The sequence below is a fragment of the Oncorhynchus mykiss genome, chromosome 4 (assembly GCF_057628025.1).
Source record: "Oncorhynchus mykiss isolate SJ-2025 chromosome 4, ASM5762802v1, whole genome shotgun sequence".
Classification (NCBI taxonomy): Eukaryota; Metazoa; Chordata; class Actinopteri; order Salmoniformes; family Salmonidae; genus Oncorhynchus; species Oncorhynchus mykiss.
Window position 1 is genome coordinate 83,836,991 of NC_143025.1, and position 20,453 is coordinate 83,857,443.

At 41.9% G+C, this 20,453-nt stretch overlaps 1 protein-coding gene across 1 annotated transcript; it reads right to left on the minus strand.

The window, feature by feature from the left end:
* Positions 1–2,157: 2,157 nt before the first annotated feature.
* LOC110522547 (cytosolic 5'-nucleotidase 1A) lies at positions 2,158–18,761 on the minus strand. The gene is made up of 6 exons (XM_036976154.2): positions 18,465–18,761; positions 18,164–18,337; positions 10,814–10,943; positions 9,550–9,672; positions 4,220–4,407; positions 2,158–3,640 (listed from the first exon to the last, which is right to left on the minus strand). Exons 1-6 carry the CDS (start codon positions 18,570–18,572, stop codon positions 3,263–3,265), a joined length of 1,101 nt encoding a protein of 366 aa, XP_036832049.2. The 5' UTR covers positions 18,573–18,761; the 3' UTR covers positions 2,158–3,262.
* Positions 18,762–20,453: the final 1,692 nt, after the last annotated feature.

Genomic DNA, 20,453 nt, shown 5'->3' on the forward strand with positions numbered 1-20,453 from the left:
CCAGAGACTCTTCTATTGATTGTGACATAATCAATTAATAGTTCCATACAATTCCATATCATGTTGAATTCAGATTGAATAAGTAACATGTAGGATACTTAAACTATTGCCTACAATCCTATGAGGATTAAATGTCCAATGCCAGAATCATGAGACAGGACAGCACAAGGTCTAATGGAACACTGAGTATCAGGCATTTACACAGCAGAACTTTAAGATACATTCTAAAATCCACAAACTCAATACATAGAGCCATAAAATGTGCACGTTCTAAAATCCCCTGAAACTAAATACATAGAGCCTTAAAATGTGCACGTTCTAAAATCCCCTGAAACTAAATACATAGAGCCTTAAAATGTGCACGTTCTAAAATCCCCTGAAACTAAATACATAGAGCCTTAAAATGTGCACGTGTACAGAACCATCTTTGTTACACTAGCAATCTATAGTATAGTCCTTACTGCACATCTGCCTCCAACTCTGTTTTAGGCCCATCAATGTCTTACAGAAATGTCATCACTAAACAACTGAATAAGTTCCTCTATAAATAGACCTGCAGCACATTACAGTTAGTGGATAGACATTGGGTTGAATTACAGTATTTTATGGCATCACAGATTCCAGTTGGTGACCTGGATAATGTGGCTGCTGTTGGAATCCTCCTGCTCCTCCTCCTATGGAACAGGACCCAGCTGACCTCAATACGTGTCATTATCATATCACAGTGTCCTCTTGGCATGATGCAGACATATCACTGTGTATATGTTGTGTCACTGCTATGGAACACAGTCTAAAGGGGTGCTACATGCTAGCCCCCTGGGAGCAGCATACAGTCAAGTGTTGTTGCTGTATGTTGACACCAAAACATCCCCAATGGGCCCCCATGAATCCCCCATCACGACACACACTTATCACCGACAGATACAATTTGCACACTCACACATACACACACATATACACACACATGCACACACACACACACACACATTGTAGTGGCTGTGTGATGAGGATGCCGTGTCTCTCATAGAAAGCAGCAGGGTACGATGTGCCTCTAATCCTTTGTTATTAATTGTGTCTTAAACAAGCGGCGCCTACTCAGTCCTCCTGGTGTCAGCAGCACCCAGAGTATCCATGGAAACTGCAGGCTGGGCCCAGCTCATGGAGAGATGCAGTCTGTTGCCCGACAGGCAGAAAATGCCTCATGTAAATAGTGTGAATGAGAGTGCCCTCTAGTGTTATGTTCTTGCAAGTGCATGGAAGAGAATATAAAACAAGGGTCTCGATCAACTCAAACAGGGGAAATATGACGTATGGAGCATTGTGCTCTAGAATCAGAATTAGTTTGTTAGATATTTGATTGGTTTAGTCTAGTTTTAAAACACAAGTGAATGTGCATGTGAGAGCAAAAACAATGCTAGAGCAAAGGCCAATGTAAACAACACAAACCAGTGGAAAAAAATAATCTCCCATTTTGTATCCAGCAACACCATCTACCGGTGAGATTTGTTAATACATAAAAACGTGAATCAGTCATTCACATCTATTACAGTTCATATCAGGAAATGAGTCAATTAAAATAGATTCATTAGGCCCTAATCTATGGATTTCACATGACTGGGCAAGGGCGTGGGCCCACCCACTTGGGAGCAAGGCCCAGTCAATCAGATTGAGTTTTTCCCCACAAAAGGGCTTTACTGGGGACAGAAATACTCCTCAGTTTCATCAGCTGTCCGGTTGACTGGTCTCAGACGATTCCACAGGTGAAGAAACCGGATGTCGAGGTCCTTGGCTGACGTGGTCTGCGGTTGTGAGGCCGGTTGTACGTACTGCCAAATTCTCTAGAACAACGTTGGAGGCGGCTTATGGTATAGCAGTGAACATTCAATTCTCTGGCAACAGCTCTGGTAGACATTCCTGCATTCAGCATGCCAATTGAATGCTCCTTCAAAACTTCATACATCTGTGGCATTGTGTGTGTGACAAAACGGCACATTTTATTTTCCCCAGCACAAGGTGCACACAAGGTGTGTAATGATCATGCTGTATCATCAGCTTCTTGATATGCCACACCTGTCAGATTTATAGATTATCTTGGCAAAGGATAAATGCTCACTAACAGGGATGTAAATTTGTGCACAACATTTGAGAGAAATAAGCTTTTTGTGTGTATGGAACATTTCTGGGATCTTTTATTTCAGCTCATGAAACATGGGAAAAACACTTTATATATTGCATTTATATATAGAACCCTTTAGGTTCAGTTAAAACTGAAAAAAATAAACAAAACATTGTGTATATTCAGCTGTAAACTATTTGAAACAGAACGCCTGACACGTAACATTTTACTCGTGAAACAGATATGTTGAACTAGCTTGCTTGAGGTTTTGATATAACATATAGCCTAATACAGCTTTACTAAGAGCAAGGTGAGGTTTCTTGCATCTAAAAACAAGTATTATTAAATGGAATAAGAAAATGAAATAGATTAGAACAATGCATGGATAGTAAAGGGGGATTGAACATTGAAGTTTTGCTTCTAAAGTTCAGTACATTTCAGACAATATTTTTTAAAGTCGTCCTCACGAGCCAAAATGGGTCCCCGAAAAATATGCACAATTGTGTACTACATCATCCATTTTGTATGATATGTCATGTCCTGCAAAAAAAAAATGCAATTCGTATAATATGGTACGAGTTTGTAAGTGCTTAAGATCCCGACTGCATCTAAGTGTAAATAATAAATAAATAATGTGTTAATGTCTGTTTTGTATGGTGTGCAGTAAAACCAAAACGCATATATTTTTTCAGCGCTTCATATCAATAACCATTCTACCTTGTTAGTGCACTAAAGTGCACATATCTAAAGATATAAAATACACTTTTCTAAATATACTTTCATGTGTAAAATTTGAACACCCTATGACATTTTCATTAAAAAAACTACATATTTGACCAAATACTATTAAAGACTACAATGTGATGGTGATGAGGATTGTAGGAAAGTGATCCTTTCTCTCCTCATGACAGAGAACATTAGGTGACATTGGTCCCTGATGTGAGTATTACATCTACAGTCCTAAACAATGTGTTTTTTTCTCCTGTTGATACAACATTCTCTGATAAAGATGTTTGTAATAATGTGTAAAAAAGAGAAATAATATAAAATTCTGATAAACAATAAAGGTCCTACAGCTGATGACAGGGTTGTGTGCAACTAAGCATTTGCATAACATATGATATCTACCCACCACTAGGAGGCTCTTTACTTCTTGTCTTTGACATCTTTGTCAGGCTGCTCAATAAGTTCCCCCTTGTGATACTTCTGTCCGATCCCATAAGGCACGTGTGCAGCGATGGTCCCCAGCTCCTTGGCTCCCTCGATGTGGAACATCTGGTCGTCAAAGAATATGTGGGGACGGATCATTTGCAGGAGAGGCCCTTTGGGGGCCCCGGCTAGGAACAGGGCTTCGTCGATCTCCAGGCCCCAGCTCCTGAGCGTCTTGAGGACACGGGCCCCTGAGCTGGCTGCACTGCGGGCTGTTACCAAGTAGGTACGAATGGGGCAGGTCATACGCTCGTTCTTGGCGTAGAACTTTCTCTGGAGCTTCCCCAGCACCTCCAGGAAACACTTCAAGGGACCCTGAGAGAAACAAATGAGACATAGGGTTAGCATAGCATTGTTTTTACTTTTGTCCAAAATCTAAGTAAATAATACATATCAATGGGTTATTGGGACAGTCCTCTTTTATAGATGGTCTTAAGATGTTCAAACTATCACCAAGATATTAACTGCCAATGTTGATTTGCAACAACTTGGTACAATTAAGGGATTAGGGATAGTGTGACAGTTAGTTAAAAAGTTGGTTGCTAGTTAGTTGAAAATCTATAACCCCTATATACACTCTTATAAAAAAGGGTTACAAAAGGGTTATTCGGCTGTCCCCACAGGATAACCCTGTTTGGTTCCCGGTAGAACCCTTTTTGGTCCCGGGTAGAACCCTTTTGAGTTTCATGTAAAACCCTCTGTGGAAAGGGTTCTACCTGGAACCAAAAACGGTTTCCTATGGGGACAGCCAAATAACCCCTTTACATTGTAGATAGCCCATTTTTTTCTAACAGTGTAGGAGACTCCAAATAAGGAAATCTGAAGAAAAAAAACAATGTCAAACATTTACATAAAATGTAGACATGCAGTACTTCAGAGTCCTCTCGTGATCACCTTTTTAAGAGGTATGTTCTCAAACTCCTGCTCGTGCTCAAAGAACTTATCCAGGCCACGTTGTTTCGCGATGATCTCCGACTCATCAGAGAAGAGGACTGCGTCTCCGTCAAAAGCTACTTTCAGCTGTGTGTCGGACAGCTGGTTCTCCACATCTCCAGATGCAAACATGGTCGCTGCAGCAATGCCTGTTTATAAAATATTATTAGGGTTTTATACATTCTCATAACAAATAATCTCATAATCTTTAAATATTAATAATAGTTAATAATCTTTAAATATTTCTGTTCCAAAGAAACGTGTCCATAAACCAGAATACACATTTTTTTGTTGCTGGAATTTATTTGTTGCTCGAAGCAGCCAACCCCTGGTCCTTGTCCTAGGAATTGATTTGAATCTGGATTGGCCATTTCAGGCCTCAGATCAATTTAAGAGTATAATTATTGATTTTAAGATGACTCAACTGATCTCAAAATGTGAAGAACCTTGTTATATTCTTATTGATTGATTTAATTCTTACTAATAACCCCCATAAATAGTGTCTAGTGCAGGTTTTCCCAAACTGGGGTACACGTAATGCCGTCGGGGGTACGACAAATAAATATCTGATTCACAATTTTTAAAATGAAAATAAAAAAACAATTAGTAGCCTTGTTTCACTGGCAAAAATAAAATTAAACCATTTAGTGATCAGCGAAGTAACACAATGTCAAATACAGGTAGCCTAGTCAAATTAACATCCAATCACATTAACCCTTACTCTCTAACGGGAATTCCACTAATTCCACTCATTCCGTTGACTTGAAAATGTATAAATGGTTAAAAAAAAAGTAAGGCCCGCGTCCATAGAGACACATACCAGCTCTACTGGTAGTACTGCTACTACCAGCAGTACTACATCTGTACCTGTCGACGACACAAGTTGTTCTGCTTCCACAACCACATCCAATGCTAGCATCAGTAATTTTAAATTTGTTGTTAGCTCAGCTATTATGAACACTGACAGTTGTGAATCCGATGCAGCCGAAGAGCTACTGCCCCCTTGTCTGGGAAAGCACTGAACAACAGGACGTTGGACCATTGAGGAGGCGCTAATATGATGAGAACTACATTGATTTGTGGTTCACTTATATTGGGAGTAGTGCCTTTCCTCATCCACATTGTGTTATATGTGCAAAAGTACTATGTCACAACTCGATGAATCCTTCACTCTTACGCAGACATTTAGAAACAAACATGCCAATTTGAAAAATAAGCAGCGGGAGTTTTTGGAGCAAGAATTAAGCAGCTCAGCGTTCAACACCAAAGCGCCCTCAAAGCTCAACACTAAGCTAAGGATCCTGGGTCTAAACACCTCCCTCTGCAACTGGATCCTGGACTTCTTGACGGGCCGCCCCCAGGTGGTGAGGGTAGGTAGCAACACATCTACCATGCTGATCCTAAACACTGGAGCTCCCCAGGGGTGCGTGCTCAGTCCCCTCCTGTACTCCCTGTTCATCCACAACTGCATGGCCAGACACGACTCCAACACCATCATTAAGTTTGCAGACGACGCAACAGTGGTAGGCCTGATCACCAACAATGACAAGACAGCCTATAGGGAGGAGGTCAGAGACCTGTCCGGGTGTTGCCAGAATAACACCCTATCCCTCAACGTAATCAAGACTAAGGAGATGATTGTGGACTACAGGAAAAGGAGGACGGAGCATGCCCCCATTCTCTTCAACGGGGCTGTAGTGGAGCAGGTTGAGAGCTTCAAGTTCCTTGGTGTCCAAATCAATAACAAACTAGAATGGTCCAAACACACCAAGACAGTCGTGATGAGGGCACGACAAAGCCTATTCCCCTCTAAGGAAACTAAAAAGATTTGGCATGGGTCCTGAGATCCTCAAAAGGTTCTACAGCTGCAATATCGAGAGTGGTTGCATTACTGCCTGGTACGGCAATTGCTTGGCCTCTGACCGCAAGGCACTACAGAGGGTAGTGCGTATGGCCCAGTACATCACTGGGGCTAAGCTGCCTGCCAACCAGGACCTCTACACCAGGCAGTGTCAGAGGAAGGCCCTAAAACATGTCAAAGACCCCATCCACCCCAGTCATAGACTGTTCTCTCTACTACCGCATGTCAGCGGTACCGGAGTGCCAAGTCTAGGACAAAAATGCCATAAGACTCCTGAACAGGTAATCAAATGGCTACTCTGACTATTTGCATTGTGTGTCCCCACAACCCCTCTTTTTACGTTGCTGCTACTCTCTGTTTATCATATACGCATAGTCACTTTAACTATACATTCATGTACATACTACCTCAATTGAGCTGACCAACCAGTACTCCAACACATTGGCTAACCGGGCTATCTGCATTCTTTCACGCTACTGCTACTCTCTGTTCATCATATATGCATAGTCACTTTATCCAAATCTACATGTACATACTACCTCAATCAGCCTGACTAACCGGTGTCTGTATGTAGCCTCGCTACTTTTATAGCCTCGCTACTGTATACAGCCTCGCTACTGTAATTTTCCACTGTTGTTTTATTTCTTTAGTTACCTTTGTTCACCTAATACCTTTTTGCACTATTGGTTAGAGCCTGTTAGTAAGCATTTCACTGTAAGGTCTACACCTGTTGTATTCAGCGCACGTGACAGCTTTGATTTGATTCTTCAAACCACTGGAAACCAGGACAACAGGAGAGGATATTTTTCAAGTAATGGACAGCTTTGTGACATCAAATGGACTTTGGTGGTCAAGATGTGTTGGTATCTGTACTGATGGCGCAAAAGTCATGACAGGGAGACATAGTGGATTGCTCTCAATACCACTTGGGTACACTGCAGCATCCACCAAGAGGCTGTTGCTAGAAAAGGAATACCTGACAGCTTGAAAGATGTTTTGGACACTACAGTGAAAATGGTTAACTTTGTTAAAGCAAGGCCTCTGAACTCTTGTGTATTTTCTGCATTATGCATTGATATGGACAGCGACCATGTAAAGCTTTTGAAACATACAGAAGTGTGCTGGTTATCAAGGGGAAAAGTATTGACACATTTTTTTTTAATTGAGAGACGAGCGTAAAGTTTTCATTACTGACCATAATTTTCATTTCTCTGACCGATTGCATGATGACGAGTTTCTCACAGGACTGGCCTATCTGGGTGATGTTTTTTCTCGCCTGAATGATCTGAATCTAGGATTACAGGGACTCTCCGCAACTATATTCAATGTGCGGGACAAAATTGAGGCTATAATTAAGAAGTTGGAGCTCTTCTCTGTCAGCATTAACACGGATTAAACATGGGTCTTTCCATCATTGGATGATGTTTTTGTGTGACTATGAACTCAAGCTTACAGACAATGTCAAATGTGATTTAGCGAAGCACCTGAGTGAGTTTGGTGCACAATTACGCAGGTACTTTCCCGAAACGGATGACCCAAACAACTGGATTCGTTATCCCTTTCATGCCCTGCCTCCAGTCCACTTACCGATATCTGAACAAGAGAGCCTCATTGAAATTGCAGGCCTTCTGTGAAAATTTAATCAAAAGCCACTGGCAGATTTCTGGATTGGGCTGGATTGGGTTGGGCTGGATTGGGCTGGATTGGGCTGGATTGGGCTGGATTGGGTTGGGCTGGATTGGGCTGGATTGGGCTGGATTGGGTTGGGCTGGATTGGGCTGGATTGGGTTGGGCTGGATTGGGCTGGATTGGGTTGGGCTGGATTGGGCTGGATTGGGTTGGGCTGGATTGGGCTGGATTGGGCTGGATTGGGTTGGGCTGGATTGGGCTGGATTGGGTTGGGCTGGATTGGGCTGGATTGGGCTGGATTGGGTTGGGCTGGATTGGGCTGGATTGGGTTGGGCTGGATTGGGTTGGGCTGGATTGGGTTGGGCTGGATTGGGCTGGATTGGGTTGGGCTGGATTGGGTTGGGCTGGATTGGGCTGGATTGGGTTGGGCTGGATTGGGTTGGGCTGGATTGGGCTGCGCTCAGAGTATCCTTGGCAAATAGCGCAGTTAAGCCCTTTGCAACCACGTACTGTACCTATGTGAGAGTGGATTCTCAGCCATCACTAAACTAAATACAGGCACAGACTGTGAGTGGGAAAAGACAGAGACTCTTTCCAATACAACCCAACATTGCATCCTTTCAAGCACACCCTTCTCATTAACCTGTGGTGAATTATTCACAATTTTCAATGAACAAGTTTTTAAAAAATTTTTATCTAGGCAAGTCAGTTAAGAACAAATTCTTATTTTCAATGACGGCCTAGGAACAGTGGGTTAACTGCCTGCTCAGGGGCAGAACGACAGATTTGTACCTTGTCAGCTCGGGGGTTTGAACTTGCAACCTTCCAGTTACTAGTACAACGCTCTAACCACTAGGCTACCCTGCCGCCCCAGGTTTTATATGTTAGATGACAAAGTAAAGAGCAAAATGATTGATTATTATTATATTATTATTTGCGCCCTGGTCCTATAAGAGCTTTTTGTCACTTCCCACGAACTGTGTGTGTGTGTGTGTGTGTGTGTGTGTGTGTGTGTGTGTGTGTGTGTGTGTGTGTGTGTGTGTGTGTGTGTGTGTGTGTGTATGTATGTATGTGTGTATGTATGTATGTATATATATATATATATATATATATATACACACACACACACACACACACACACACACACACACACACACGTATGTAATTAATCACTTGCAGGCCGTGTCATGGTGACATTGGCTAACTCATCTCATGCGTAAATACATGTCATCAGGTCTAAGTTGTCTCACGCCGAACTACACATCTGCAGGATGTCAAATCAAAGCCACTCCTTCAGTTTAAAGTAGGTTTTGACGAAAATGTAAATGTGTCATTTTCACAAAGTTAGGATAATAACACGTTCAACTACTTAAGACATTGGCTCCAATCTAGGATGTGCCTTAATGAACAACTAAGGAATAATTCTTCACTTCTCTCATTGACTTCTCAAACCCCGGCCTGAACTGTTTGGTCTGTTTCACAAGCTTTCCTGGAAGTGTCGTGATGTTGTACAAGGAGCTACAGGAGGACAGGCTCATTGTAATGACTGGAATGGAATAAACGGAAGGGTATCGTACACATCACACATGGAAACCACATGTTTGACTATGTTCCATTGATTCCATTCCAGCCATTACAATGAGTCACAACCTATTACAACAGCATCATCCATGCATTATATCTATAGGCTATACTATAACGTGTTACCACAATGTACATCTACAGTTGTTGACTTAGCACCATTGCTAAGCTAAACAAGTTAAATCTCTAGAGGCTAAAAAACAGTGTCATCACCACCTACCCTCCTCAATGGCCTCAGTGACTTTCTCTCCATCCTTGGAGAGGTACAGGTTGGTCATGTAGGCCTTCAGATAGCCAATGGGGCTTTTCCCTCCAGTCATACAGAATCTCTCAATGGTTAAATCTGTCAGACGAAACAACAAAAACATTATCACCATATAGAAATGTGATGTAAAGTCATCAGGGTGGTGGCCAAAGATGGCCACTACATATCAAGAACAAGAGGCCTAAACAATAAAAACAACATATTTGGTCAAAGGAGCAGCATTAAAGCTGCAATATGTAACTTTTTGGTGACCCAACCAAATGCACATAGAAATTTGAGTTATAGATCTTTCATTCTCATTGAAAGCAAGTCTAACAAGCGGTAGATATCTTCTATTTGTATGCTTCCCGTTAAGTACATTTTTTTCATCTTTTACTTTCGGTTTTGTATACCAGGTGAAAATACAATATTTTTGTTTATGGAAAATGTATTTCACAGCAGTTTAGATACAATGACTGTCTGTTTGTTTCGAATTTTAGCAACAAGGAAATGACGGAGCGATTTCTGCATATTGTACCTTTTAAATTGGATGTCCAATCATTCAATGGACCCCGAGAAAGAGCACCACCAACTGGTGCTGGTTTAAATATATAGGTACAACTGTCCCAGAGTCCCGGTAAGACGACTGATAACAAGCAGGAGATAGGGATGCACACAATCCACACTTTATTGCCTATTCACCAAACAGACACACACACAACTTTACAAAGGAGGGAACTAGTAGTGTTGATAGTGTATAGTGTCAAAGATGCTTGATCAGGAAATGTCCAGAGGCAGGATTGTCCATGTAGAAGGTCCAGATATTAGTTGAAGTGGTACATGGTTCTTATGACATGTTGTCTCTGCAACCCTAAGTTCAACAAAAGCACAGACTGTGTTGGGGTTTGAAATCCCCACCAGGTACAGCTTATGATTGACTGACCAGGTCACATGAATCTAATCGGGGAAGAGAGTTCTGGAAGGGCCTTTTGCAACCCCCTAGCAACAGAGTAGTCAGGGCAAGAGGTGTGAAGCCAGGGGATGGTAACCGCTGCTGGGCTGGAGTTTCTCTCTAAAGTTTGTGCCTCTGTGTACCAGGGCCAGAGAGAGGGATTGAGATAGGGTTTTTAACAGGCCCCATACTTTGCATTACAAAACAGGTGTGTCTTATAACATCGTAGATGTGGCTGTAACATTGCAGTAAGCGTGTCAAAGCGCGTTGTATGCGTGTTTTACGGACCGTAGTGGTTGATGCTGTTGATGAGGCGCACCCCGACCTGGGCGTGGTTATTAGTCATCAGGACGATGTCAAACAGCTCCTCACTGTCGGGGTAGAGCTGCCTCAGTCTGGAGTTTACCGTCATCAGAGCCTGCAGAGTGTGTGTGTGTGAGTGTGTTTTCAGGGATTAAGAAACGATGACACAACCTGTCTGGTTTGTATTAGACTAGACCAACTACAACCTGGCTGGTTTGTATTAGACCAACTACAACCTGGCTGGTTTGTATTAGACCAACTACAACCTGGCTGGTTTGTATTAGAACAACTACAACCTGGCTGGTTTGTATTAGACTAGACCAACTACAACCTGGCTGGTTTATATTAGACCAACTACAACCTGGCTGGTTTGTATTAGACCAACTACAACCTGGCTGGTTTGTATTAGACCAACTACAACCTGGCTGGTTTGTATTAGACCAACTACAACCTGGCTGGTTTGTATTAGACCAACTACAACCTGGCTGGTTTGTATTAGACTAGACAAATTACAACCTGGCTGGTTTGTATTAGACCAACTACAACCTGGCTGGTTTATACTAGACTAGACCAACTACAACCTGACTGGTTTGTATTAGACTAGACCAACTACAACCTGGCTGGTTTATACTAGACTAGACCAACTACAACCTGACTGGTTTGTATTAGACCAACTACAACCTGACTGGTTTGTATTAGACTAGAACAACTACAACCTGGCTGGTTTGTATTAGACCAACTACAACCTGTCTGGTTTGTATTAGACTAGACCAACTACAACCTGGCTGGTTTGTACTAGACTAGACCAACTACAACCTGGCTGGTTTGTATTAGACCAACTACAACCTGGCTGGTTTGTATTAGACCAACTACAACCTGGCTGGTTTGTACTAGACTAGACCAACTACAACCTGGCTGGTTTGTATTAGACTAGACCAACTACAACCTGGCTGGTTTGTATTAGACCAACTACAACCTGGCTGGTTTGTATTAGACCAACTACAACCTGGCTGGTTTGTATTAGAACAACTACAACCTGGCTGGTTTGTATTAGACTAGACCAACTACAACCTGGCTGGTTTATATTAGACCAACTACAACCTGGCTGGTTTGTATTAGACCAACTACAACCTGGCTGGTTTGTATTAGACCAACTACAACCTGGCTGGTTTGTATTAGACCAACTACAACCTGGCTGGTTTGTATTAGACCAACTACAACCTGGCTGGTTTGTATTAGACTAGACAAATTACAACCTGGCTGGTTTGTATTAGACCAACTACAACCTGGCTGGTTTATACTAGACTAGACCAACTACAACCTGACTGGTTTGTATTAGACTAGACCAACTACAACCTGGCTGGTTTATACTAGACTAGACCAACTACAACCTGACTGGTTTGTATTAGACCAACTACAACCTGACTGGTTTGTATTAGACTAGAACAACTACAACCTGGCTGGTTTGTATTAGACCAACTACAACCTGTCTGGTTTGTATTAGACTAGACCAACTACAACCTGGCTGGTTTGTACTAGACTAGACCAACTACAACCTGGCTGGTTTGTATTAGACCAACTACAACCTGGCTGGTTTGTATTAGACCAACTACAACCTGGCTGGTTTGTACTAGACTAGACCAACTACAACCTGGCTGGTTTGTATTAGACTAGACCAACTACAACCTGGCTGGTTTGTATTAGACCAACTACAACCTGGCTGGTTTGTATTAGACCAACTACAACCTGGCTGGTTTGTACTAGACTAGACCAACTACAACCTGGCTGGTTTGTATTAGACCAACTACAACCTGGCTGGTTTGTATTAGACCAACTACAACCTGGCTGGTTTGTATTAGACTAGACAAATTACAACCTGGCTGGTTTGTATTAGACCAACTACAACCTGGCTGGTTTATACTAGACTAGACCAACTACAACCTGACTGGTTTGTATTAGACTAGACCAACTACAACCTGGCTGGTTTATACTAGACTAGACCAACTACAACCTGACTGGTTTGTATTAGACCAACTACAACCTGACTGGTTTGTATTAGACCAACTACAACCTGGCTGGTTTGTATTAGACCAACTACAACCTGGCTGGTTTGTACTAGACTAGACCAACTACAACCTGGCTGGTTTGTATTAGACCAACTACAACCTGGCTGGTTTGTATTAGACCAACTACAACCTGGCTGGTTTGTATTAGACTAGACAAATTACAACCTGGCTGGTTTGTATTAGACTAGACCGACTATAACCTGGCTGGTTTGTACTAGACTAGACCAACTACAACCTGGCTGGTTTATACTAGACTAGACCGACTATAACCTGGCTGGTTTGTACTAGACTAGACCAACTACAACCTGACTTGTTTGTATTAGACCAACTACAACCTGGCTGGTTTGTATTAGACCAACTACAACCTGGCTGGTTTGTATTAGACCAACTACAACCTGGCTGGTTTGTATTAGACCAAATACATCCTGGCTGGTTTGTATTAGACTAGACCAACTACCACATGGCTGGTGTGTACTAGACTAGACCAACTACAACCTGACTGGTTTGTATTAGACCAACTACAACCTGGCTGGTTTGTATTAGACTAGACCAATTACAACCTGGCTGGTTTGTATTAGACCAACTACAACCTGGCTGGTTTGTATTAGACCAACTACAACCTGGCTGGTTTGTATTAGACCAACTACAACCTGGCTGGTTTGTATTAGACCAACTACAACCTGGCTGGTTTGTATTAGACTAGACCAACTACAACCTGGCTGGTTTGTATTAGACCAACTACAACCTGGCTGGTTTGTATTAGACCAACTACAACCTGGCTGGTTTCTATTAGACCAAATACATCCTGGCTGGTTTGTATTAGACTAGACCAACTACAACCTGGCTGATTTGTATTAGACCAACTACAACCTGGCTGGTTTGTATTAGACTAGACAAATTACAACCTGGCTGGTTTGTATTAGACCAACTACAACCTGGCTGGTTTGTATTAGACCAACTATAACCTGGCTGGTTTGTACTAGACCAACTACAACCTGGCTGGTTTGTATTAGACCAACTATAACCTGGCTGGTTTGTACTAGACCAACTACAACCTGGCTGGTTTGTATTAGACTAGACCAATTACAACCTGGCTGGTTTGTATTAGACCAACTACAACCTGGCTGGTTTGTATTAGACCAACTACAACCTGGCTGGTTTGTATTAGACCAACTACAACCTGGCTGGTTTGTATTAGACTAGACCAACTACAACCTGGCTGGTTTGTATTAGACCAACTACAACCTGGCTGGTTTGTATTAGACCAACTACAACCTGGCTGGTTTGTACAAGACTAGACCGACTACAACCTGGCTGGTTTATACTAGACTAGACCGACTATAACCTGGCTGGTTTGTACTAGACTAGACCAACTACAACCTGGCTGGTTTGTATTAGACTAGACCGACTATAACCTGGCTGGTTTGTACTAGACTAGACCAACTACAACCTGGCTGGTTTATACTAGACTAGACCGACTATAACCTGGCTGGTTTGTACTAGACTAGACCAACTACAACCTGACTGGTTTGTATTAGACCAACTACAACCTGGCTGGTTTGTATTAGACCAACTACAACCTGGCTGGTTTGTATTAGACCAACTACAACCTGGCTGGTTTGTATTAGACCAAATACATCCTGGCTGGTTTGTATTAGACTAGAACAACTACCACATGGCTGGTGTGTACTAGACTAGACCAACTACAACCTGACTGGTTTGTATTAGACCAACTACAACCTGGCTGGTTTGTATTAGACCAAATACATCCTGGCTGGTTTGTAGTAGACTAGACCAACTACAACCTGGCTGATTTGTATTAGACTAGACCGACTACAACCTGGCTGGTTTGTATTAGACCAACTACAACCTGGCTGGTTTGTATTAGACCAAATACAACCTGGCTGGTTTGTATTAGACCAACTACAACCTGGCTGGTTTGTATTAGACCAACTACAACCTGGCTGGTTTGTATTAGACCAACTACAACCTGGCTGGTTTGTACAAGACTAGACCGACTACAACCTGGCTGGTTTATACTAGACTAGACCGACTATAACCTGGCTGGTTTGTACTAGACTAGACCAACTACAACCTGGCTGGTTTGTATTAGACTAGACCGACTACAACCTGGCTGGTTTGTATTAGACCAACTACAACCTGTCTGGTTTGTATTAGACTAGACCGACTACAACCTGGCTGGTTTGTATTAGACCAAATACAACCTGGCTGGTTTGTATTAGACTAGACCAACTACAACCTGGCTGATTTGTATTAGACCTACTACAACCTGGCTGGTTTGTATTAGACCAAATACAACCTGACTGGTTTGTATTAGACTAGACCAACTACAACCTGACTGGTTTGTATTAGACCAACAACAACCTGGCTGGTATGTATTAGACCAACTACAACCTGGCTGGTTTGTATTAGACCAAATACAACCTGGCTGGTTTGTATTAGACTAGACCAACTACAACCTGGCTGATTTGTATTAGACCAAATACAACCTGGCTGGTTTGTATTAGAACAACTACAACCTGGCTGGTTTGTATTAGACCAACTACAACCTGGCTGGTTTGTATTAGACCAAATACATCCTGGCTGGTTTGTATTAGACTAGACCAACTACAACCTGGCTGATTTGTATTAGACTAGACCAACTACAACCTGACTGGTTTGTATTAGACTAGACTGACTACAACCTGGCTGGTTTGTATTAGACCAACTACAACCTGGCTGGTTTGTATTAGACCAAATACATCCTGGCTGGTTTGTATTAGACTAGACCAACTACAACCTGGCTGATTTGTATTAGACTAGACCAACTACAACCTGACTGGTTTGTATTAGACTAGACCAACTACAACCTGGCTGGTTTGTACTAGACTAGACCAACTACAACCTGACTGGTTTGTATTAGACTAGACCAACTACAACCTGGCTGGTTTGTACTAGACTAGACCAACTACAACCTGGATGGTTTCTATTAGACTAGACCAACTACAACCTGGCTGGTTTGTACTAGACTAGACCAACTACAACCTGGCTGGTTTGTATTAGACCAACTACAACCTGGCTGGTTTGTATTAGACTAGACCGACTACAACCTGGCTGGTTTGTATTAGACCTACTACAACCTGGCTGGTTTGTACTAGACTAGACCAACTACAACCTGACTGGTTTGTATTAGACCAACTACAACCTGGCTGGTTTGTATTAGACCAACTACAACCTGGCTGGTTTGTATTAGACCAACTACAACCTGGCTGGTTTGTATTAGACCAACTACAACCTGGCTGGTTTGTATTAGACCAACTACAACCTGGCTGGTTTGTATTAGACCAACTACAACCTGACTGGTTTGTATTAGACCAACTACAACCTGTCTGGTTTGTATTAGACCAACTACAACCTGGCTGGTTTGTATTAGACCAACTACAACCTGGCTGGTTTGTATTAGACCAACTACAACCTGGCTGGTTTGTATTAGACCAACTACAACCTGGATGGTTTGTATTAGACCAACTACAACCTGGCTGGTTTGTACTAGACTAGACCAACTACAACCTGGATGGTTTCTATTAGACTAGACCAACTACAACCTGGCTGGTTTGTACTAGACTAGACCAACTACAACCTGGCTGGTTTGTATTAGACCAACTACAAACTGGCTGGTTTGTATTAGACTAGACCGACTACAACCTGGCTGGTTTGTATTAGACCTACTACAACCTGGCTGGTTTGTACTAGACTAGACCAACTACAACCTGACTGGTTTGTATTAGACCAACTACAACCTGGCTGGTTTGTATTAGACCAACTACAACCTGGCTGGTTTGTATTAGACCAACTACAACCTGGCTGGTTTGTATTAGACCAACTACAACCTGGCTGGTTTGTATTAGACCAACTACAACCTGGCTGGTTTGTATTAGACCAACTACAACCTGACTGGTTTGTATTAGACCAACTACAACCTGTCTGGTTTGTATTAGACCAACTACAACCTGGCTGGTTTGTATTAGACCAACTACAACCTGGCTGGTTTGTATTAGACCAACTACAACCTGGCTGGTTTGTATTAGACCAACTACAACCTGGATGGTTTGTATTAGACCAACTACAACCTGGCTGGTTTGTATTAGACCAACTACAACCTGGCTAGTTTGTACTAGACTAGACCGACTATAACCTGGCTGGTTTATACTAGACTAGACCGACTATAACCTGGCTGGTTTGTACTAGACTAGACCAACTACAACCTGGCTGGTTTGTACTAGACCAATTACAACCTGACTGGTTTGTACTAGACTAGACCGACTATAACCTGGCTGGTTTATACTAGACTAGACCGACTATAACCTGGCTGGTTTGTATTAGACTAGACCAACTACAACCTGGCTGGTTTGTACTAGACCAATTACAACCTGACTGGTTTGTACTAGACTAGACCAATTACAACCTGACTGGTTTGTACTAGACTAGACCAACTACAACCTGACTGGTTTGTACTAGACTAGACCAACTATAACCTGGCTGGTTTGTACTAGACCAATTACAACCTGACTGGTTTGTACTAGACTAGACCAACTACAACCTGACTGGTTTGTACTAGACCAATTACAACCTGACTGGTTTGTACTAGACTAGACCATCTACAACCTGGCTGGTTTGTATTAGACCAAATACAACCTGGCTGGTCTGTATTAGACTGAAAGCCACGGCTCCAATAAGCCACGCATCCAATCTGATAGACAGGCACCTCTACAATATATTATCAAAAAGGCTCAACATTGAATACCTCCCATCACAAAAATATTCCTTTTCAAACCTTTACACAAGGGTTCCTCGAATGAACTTTTCAGAGGGGTTCCTCAAGGAAACCTTTTTCAACTGGAAAGGTTCTGTAGGTGTGGCAACCCTAAAGGTTCTTCCAGGCACCTTTACTTCTAAGAGTGTAGAACAGTTTAAATAGGGAAAAACAAGAATATTCTGCCAAAGTGTCATTCATGCATTCATGTATAGATGGTGTGCATAATTGTGGGAAACACTATTGCCTATTGTAATTCTGAGCAAAACACTATTCTTGATGCATTACACAAATTCCATCTAGGCCTAAAGACATTGGCAACAGTGAATGAAGTTTCATTTTCACCCACAATACAGAATCTATATGAAGTCGTAGTGCAACCCCACCCTCTTATACTCCCATATGCAGACATGCAAGTAGGCCAAATCTTTAGTTAATTCAATCCCTCTAATATACCTTCACAAGGGGAAACGCAACACCTGGCATGAGTGGCTCATTCTCGTGCTCCTGTTGATTCATGTAGGCCATATACTTCTCGACTCCCTCTTCCTGATAGATCTTCCGTTCCTCATCCATGTTGAAAAGGGTTCGAGAGGAGACGGCGATTGTCACGGCATTCTGGGGTTTGGGCTATTTGGAAAACAAGATTATAAAGCAAAAGTTTTTGTCAAATAAATTAGCAATATTGTATACGTGAAGATAGTTATTTTATAGGCAAAATTGCAAACAGCTGCAAATGTAAAAATGTATAACTTACGGTTCTAGGTTTCCTTGTTTTTAAACTGTCAGAACAGGCTGATGCTGTCCAGTCCTTTTCCTCTCCAGCGTTAGTGGCTGCTGGATCGGTAGGTTTGATTTCACTCATATTTGGCCTGGGATGGAAAAGTTCTAGGTCTGGTAGATCCGTAACACTGATTCCAAATGTAGATGGACAGACCAAGCGATGACACCGTTATGGAAATGTTTGGATCGGCGTGTCTAACTCTGTTGTTCAGCATTCTCTTACAACAGATCTGATATGTCATATAACTCGCAAACACTCATGGGATAGGCTAAAGGTCGCTTTGACTATCACTGTTCAAAAATGCAACTCGTTTGCCAGTTGACTTCACCTATATTGTGGTCTGCCTAACACGTTCTGACAGAGCTCATATATACAAGCATTTTGCTACACTTGCATTAACATCTGCTAACCGTGTATGTGACAAATAAAATTTGATTTGACCTGCTTACATATTGGAAGCAAAATATTTTTATTTAGTTAAAAGATGAGGTATAATAATTTTAATCAGAATACACAATTAACGTTTAAATATTATTAGTAACATAATAAATAGCAGTAGAATAACTGCATATTAAATAATGCTGTAATTTAAATCTGTATACCCCATGTAGGCTACTGCCCCTTTAAGAGCTATAAATAATTGTGTACCCTATTTTGTGATTCTCACCAAATATATTGTTGTTTTCTCACACTATTCAAACCCAAAAAGTGAATATCGCGATTATAAAACTCTCTTTATAGATCACATATTTCAAACAAATAATCTGAACTAAAAACTCCACACATATTTTGGAATTTATTTGCATCCTTGAAAATCGCTAATCAATATCCAAAAACAGCACACAAAAACCTATACATCGCCATCTTCTCTTTTTTGTGGCACCAATGTGAGGGTTTATGGCAGGGGAAACGGTGCTGCAGTATTCTAGTGTGTGGTGCGGGTGTGATGAGAGATCCGGTGGAATACGACGTTACGAGCGCTGATGCCTTGATCCACAGGCGAAATCCCAGGGGGGAAGGGGGGACACAACCCCCCCCCATCCTGGGAAAAATATGATTTGTACCCCCCAATATATCACTGGAAACATAACTATGTAATTTCAATAATATTAATAATACTCAATGAAAGCACTTGCGCTAATTGTAGACACTTATTAGCTCGTTTTTAAGTTTCAAAAGATTGCGACCCCCACCCTTTGCCTCACAATGGTTTATCCACTGCCTCCCAACCCTCAGCAGTGGCACAAGATGCAGGTACTGTGCATGTGTGGGAATCTGACGGAGTCTACCACTCAATACAAGAAAACACATTTAATAACCGTCACCAGTCTTCATTTTCGTGGCATTCTATTACAGGTCACATTATGTTAGTTGATGTTTGCTAGCTAGCTACAGTAACATCAACCAGTGTTTGCAGCTATTTGAATCAATGAGAGAAACTAGCGATGCAATGTTGTGTGTTCCTTAACTGGCAAGGTAACAGGGTTCGTGTCTACCGTCTGAAAGGCACTTAATACACGTAACTAACGTGAGGTTATTCCAGTCAATCGCACCATAATTATGTTTTATGTTGTCAGGGTTCACACACACACAATGGCTGAATTTGCACAGCCAGCGAGCAAACTAAAGCAAACATTAGCTAGCAAGCTAGCTAGTACCTATTCAATTTATGTGGAGTCGTCAAAGATGGAATATTTGTTATCGTCTGTTTATGCCAAGATCAGCATGTAGCTGTAGTGCTTCGACGTTCCTGTGATACGGTTAGCTATAAACTGAACTCCAAACGGAACAGAACTACTCTACCATTGTCTTAAATATATTTAATGGTCTCGTTGCAAAAGCTAAATTGTCGCTTGGGGACTTTGAAGCACCTGTGTGCCGATCTTGAGTAAACTGACGATAGCAAAGATTATAGCAAACGCCACCGAAACGTAATTGGTGCCCGCTAGCTCTGCAAATTCA